Source organism: Piliocolobus tephrosceles, chromosome 3, assembly GCF_002776525.5.
Source record: "Piliocolobus tephrosceles isolate RC106 chromosome 3, ASM277652v3, whole genome shotgun sequence".
Lineage (NCBI taxonomy): Eukaryota > Metazoa > Chordata > Mammalia > Primates > Cercopithecidae > Piliocolobus > Piliocolobus tephrosceles.
The window spans coordinates 184,442,282-184,447,769 of record NC_045436.1 but is presented as its reverse complement, the minus strand read 5'-3'; the positions used below and the strand labels follow the sequence as shown (position 1 = coordinate 184,447,769).

General features: G+C 34.1%; 1 protein-coding gene across 1 annotated transcript in view; it reads right to left on the bottom strand.

The window, feature by feature from the left end:
* Nucleotides 1-1,121, bottom strand: part of LOC116418732 (zinc finger protein 595-like) — a 2,309-nt gene extending 1,188 nt beyond the window's left edge. Inside the window, 2 exon segments of the mRNA XM_031935288.1 lie at nucleotides 1-589; nucleotides 752-1,121. The exon segment at nucleotides 1-589 is cut by the window's left edge and continues 161 nt beyond it. Of these exon segments, the coding sequence (XP_031791148.1) occupies nucleotides 1-589; nucleotides 752-1,121 (959 nt within the window).
* Between the last annotated feature and the right edge of the window lie 4,367 nt (nucleotides 1,122-5,488).

Genomic DNA, 5,488 nt, shown 5'->3' with positions numbered 1-5,488 from the left:
TCTTCACATTTGTAAGGTTTCTCTCCAGTATGAATTATCTTATGTTTATTCAGGTCTGTGGACCATATAAAAGCTTTGCCACACTCTTCACATTTGTGGGGCTTCTCTCCAGTATGAATTCTCTTATGTTCATTCAGGGTAGTGAACCGACTAAAGGCTTTTCCACATTCTTCACATGGGTAGGGTTTCTCTCCAGTATGAATTCTGTTATGTTTATTAAGGGTTGCGGATTGTCTAAAGGCTTTGCCACATTGTTCACATTTGTAGGGCTTCTCTCCAGTATGAATTCTCTTATGTTCATTCAGAACTGAGGACCTACTAAAGGCTTTGCCACATTCTTCACATGTGTAGGGTTTCTCTCCAGTATGAATTCTCTTATGTTTAGTAAGGGTTGTGGACCTATTAAAGGCTTTGCCACATTCCTGGCATTTGTAGAGTTTCTCTCTGGTATGAATTTTCTTATGTTTGGCAATGTTTGAGGATGAGGTAATGATTTTGCCACATTCTTCACATGTGAAGGGTTTCTCTTCAGCATGAATTCTCTTATGCTTAGTAAGGGTTGAGGACCTATTAAAGGCTTTGCCACATTCTTCATATTTGAAAGATTTCTCTTCAGTATGAACTTTATGTTTAGCAAAGTTTGAGAATGTGGTAAAGATGTTGCCACATTCTTCACATATGAAGGGTTTCTCTCTAGTATGAATTATCTTATATTCATTAAAGACTAAATACCATTTAAAGTCTTTGCCACATTCTTCACATGTGTAGGGTTTCTCTCCAGCATGAATTCCTTTATGCTGAGTTAGGTCTGAGAACTTCTGAGATGACTTGCCACATTCTTTAAAGTGTTTCTCTCCAGTATGTCTTGTCTTATGTTGGTTTGAATTTGAAAATTTACTAAACACTATGACATGTGCATTACACTGAAATATTTTGCTCTGGGTAGTTGACAAGCATTGACTAAATTCATTATAACCTGCTTTCTGCACCTTCCTTTTACAGCCTTTTCTTAATTGTAAATTCTCATGTCCACATTTCTCATATCTTCTCAATATAAGTTTGTGGAATGAATCTTCTATCTCCTGCACTGGCAAAAAGTCTTGGGTGAAATGAGAACACATAGCTGAAAGAAAGAAAAATAAACTATCCTGCTTACTAGATTCATGTGAATATACTTTAGAAATCTAATATGTAAACTTATACAAAGTACATTAGTAAGATGGCATAACAAAATACCACAGGCCATAATTTCTTCACAGACATACACATGTAACAAACATATACTGATCAAAATGCCTTTTAGTGAAATCTACAAATGAGTTACATGCAATGCCTCAGGTAAGCACAATGCCAAGAGCCACACAGAACAGGAAGGAAGGTTTGTTACATTTACCAACCACAGTTCTTCCTCCTCCCCAATACAGCACTGTGCCATTAGAAGTAAACTGTCAACTCCTGTCTTCTCACTTAAAAGAGAAGAAAAATACTGACATATATCCTTCTTCTGGCTTTTGGGGATCTTTCAAAAACTGGTTTCTGCCTCCAATAACAAAAGAGTGCTGAAAGAAATGGTGATATACTTTGGAAGGACAGCTTGGGTCTGCTAAGACCAAATGTACATGTTTCAAGAGCAGACTGAAGTGCTAAATACAGACAACAGAGCAAGTGATTAAAGACTCTTAAGAGGAAACATGAACAAATCCTTTTAACTAAAAAATAAACACAAAATTATAGACAAGATACATCCTTCCAACATGTATGAGAGGTTCCCATAATCTGTATCAAAGACAACTGGCTTCAGACTATGTCAGGACAAAGCAACATTATAAAGGTTGTGATAAACAGCTTTTTGTTAATGTTCAAATAACAAGCAAATATTATAATGTATACAATATATTAGAACATGGTCTAATTGAACAATTTAAAATTTTTCAGAAAACAACATACAAAGATGTACAAATTTTTAAAATGTAACCTGAATAATGCTGAAAAAGCTAAATGGAAACACATACAACAAAATGTAATCAGAAAAATGAGAACATCAATGTAAACATTAAAAACACAAAAAACAAATCATGAAGGTGAAAAATGCAAAATAAAGACAGAAATTTTCAAGTTAAAAAAAGCATGTAGAAAAGGAAGAAGCTCAACAAACTTCAACTAGGTTACACACAGATTTACAGCAAAGCACATATATAAGCAAAGTTTCAAAAATCAAACTCAAAAAGGGCATCTTAGGAGCTGCAAAATAAAAGTGATGTGTCACTTACAACTGTGGTCTTCATATAACCAACAAAACTGTCCTAAAAATGAAGAATAAAGACCTTTCAAGATAACCAAATGCTGAAAAAGTACCTTAGCACAACACATCTTACCAAAACAATGCTCAAGAAAGTATCTTCCCATGAAAATAACATAATGCAAGAAAACCAAACATAATCATATGAAAATACATAACTTTCTGAAAAAGATACGCACATACACAAAGTTCTGTACCACTATCATATTACAGAAAACATTGTAACCTCTAAAATTGTAAAGCGGAAAGCATAAAAATGATCATCAACTGTTCATCATCATCTGTTAATAATGTATAACAACAATATGATTACTGACATCAATAATGAAGTTCAGGGCAGATGTAATGAGGAAGAATTTTCAAAATCAACTGAAGTTAAGTTTTTACCAGTTTAAAATACATTATTTCAACTTAAAGAAATTTTATGTAATTCTCAAGATACCAGAAAAAAAGTATCTGTATAGATACACCAAAAAATAAGAAGTAAAGGTGTATCAATACAAAAATAAAAAAGACACTAAGGAAAACAGAAAAAGAAAATAACGGACAAAAATAAAATAATCCAGTAAAACAATAAGAAGAGTAAGTCTATTTCAGCAAATTATTCAAATATTTATGAAATAAAGTTTCCATTCAAAATACGTGCACCAAATAAGGGGATTGCAAAAATTAAAACACAAGATCCAACTTGCTTTTCTACAGGAGTCACTTGAAATGTAATGATTTAAAAAAGACTAAAAAAGGCAAAATGAAAAGATATTTCATGCAAATAACCAAATAAGAGGTCCAAATTATGTAATACAAAGTACATCTTAAGTCAAAACTGTCCTATTTCGTAAAATATACTTTAAAAAATCCTAAGAAAGAAGGATATTAAACAATAATAAAATAATAATAAGGTTCATTTACTGGGAACTAACGACAAATACGTGTACACATATGTTAGTATGTGTGTGTGTCTCTCCCACATTGAGTTCCAAATATACAAAGTCAATACTGACAGAATTAAAGCAAGACAAAGAGAGCAATATAATTATACTAGGATATTTAAATATCCCAGTTTCTGTAAGGAATAATGGAATGAGATAAAATATTCATAAGGAAACAGGAGACTTGAAAGCAGTATCAAACAATTATGCCTAACAGAACTGTAGAGAACACGGCTCAGCAACAACTAAATACACACCCTTCTGAATAGCTCGTAGAATATTCTCCTTGATAGACTGCATGTCAGGGCACAAAAAAAGTCTTACAGTTTTTAAAATTGAAATTTTACAGATTACTTTTAATGACCAAACTGGGATGAGAGTAGAAATAAAGAAAAGTAAACAATTTACATATTTATAGAATTTAAAAAACATACACTTAAGCATGCTCTTGTTCAAAGTTTGAAATAATGAGGTCACCAGGCGCGGTGGCTCAAGCCTGTAATCCCAGCACTTTCGGAGGTCCAGACGGGTGGATCACGAGGTCAGGAGATGGAGACCATCCTGGCTAAGGCGGTGAAACCCCGTCTCTACTAAAAAAACACAAAAAACTAGCTGGGCGAGGTGGCGGGCACCTGTAGTCCCAGCTACTTGGGAGGCTGAGGCAGGAGAATGGCATAAACCCAGGAGGCGGAGCTTGCAGTGAGCTGAGATCCGGCCACTGCACTCCACCCTGGGTGGCAGAGTGAGACTCCATCTCAAAAAAAAAAAAAGAAAAGAAAAATAATGAGGTCTAGACTGCTCAATAAAATCTACAGATTAAATGCAATCCCTGGCAAATTTGTAATTAAATTCTTATAGTAATAGAAACAGCAACCCCCATATTATATGGAATTAAGAAACAGTGAAGTGGCCGGGTGCGGTGGCTCAAGCCTGTAATCCCAGCACTTTGGGAGGCCCAGACGGGCGGATCACGAGGTCAGGAGATCGAGACCATCCTGGCTAACACGGTGAAACCCCGTCTCTACTAAACAATACAAAAAACTGGCCGGGCGAGGTGGCGGGCGCCTGTAGTCCCAGCTACTCGGGAGGCTGAGGCAGGAGAATGGCGTGAACCTGGGAGGCGGAGCTTGCAGTGAGCTGAGATCTGGCCACTGCACTCCAGTTTGGGCTACAGAGCGAGACTCCCTCTCAAAAAAAAAAAAAAAAGGAACAGTGAAGTACCCAACAATCTTCAAAAACAGAAGCAATCTCAGAGGCTTCACAGCTCCTGATTTCAAAACACATACAAATCTAAAGAATTAAAACAATTTGGGATGGGTATAAAGCTGAACAGCTAGATCAACTAAATAAAATCTGGCAAAAAATATGAACTCTCACACATGGTCACATGAAGAGTAATTTAGACACTCATAATTATTGCAGCATTGTTCCTGAAAGCAAATAAAAGCAATGCAGATTTCTCTCACTAAATTGATAAATATAATTTCAATTATTAAAATAATGAAATATTACTCAGTTTGTAAAAAGCAAAAAATATTCAAACAAGTACAATAAAGATAAATCTTGATGACATTATACAACAAAAAGTCATGAAGAGACAGAAATTGAATCAACTTATATGAGATATCTAAAGCAGTTTGACTTTAAAAATAAAAAATAGAATTGTGTAATGGGCGAGAAAATAGAAAAAGTACATAGTTAAGATATATTGAGTGTTAGCTTTGCAAGATAAACATTCTAAAATACAGTGCATAAAACTTAATAAAATGTGACTAAGATGAATATTTAAAAATATATAAAATTTTAAATGTTATACATTTTTGAAAACAAAAATATCTAAAAGAGATAGAGGTATGAGTTTTGGAAATTATCTTCAAATCACAAAAGTGTTTCTCACACACACACAAATATAGATTTACAAATAGAAGGTAAAATTAGGAGAATTTCAATGACTACTCACATAGGCAGGGTAAAACCACCATTGTTACACACAAACAAAATAAGTATACAACTGAAAAACAATATAGACATACACATGGTACCACATCACTGTATCCAAAATATTCCAAAAATATTCAAGGCAGGACTTTAAATACATATTTACACATGCATGGTAATTATTATTTACAGAAGACAATTCCTGGAAGCAACACAAATGTCCCCTTAGAGATCAATATCAGTTTTAAATGTAACATATACATACAATATTTATTTTAAAACAGATATTCTGACACATCTTTGTGGAGGAAAAGTTAAATAT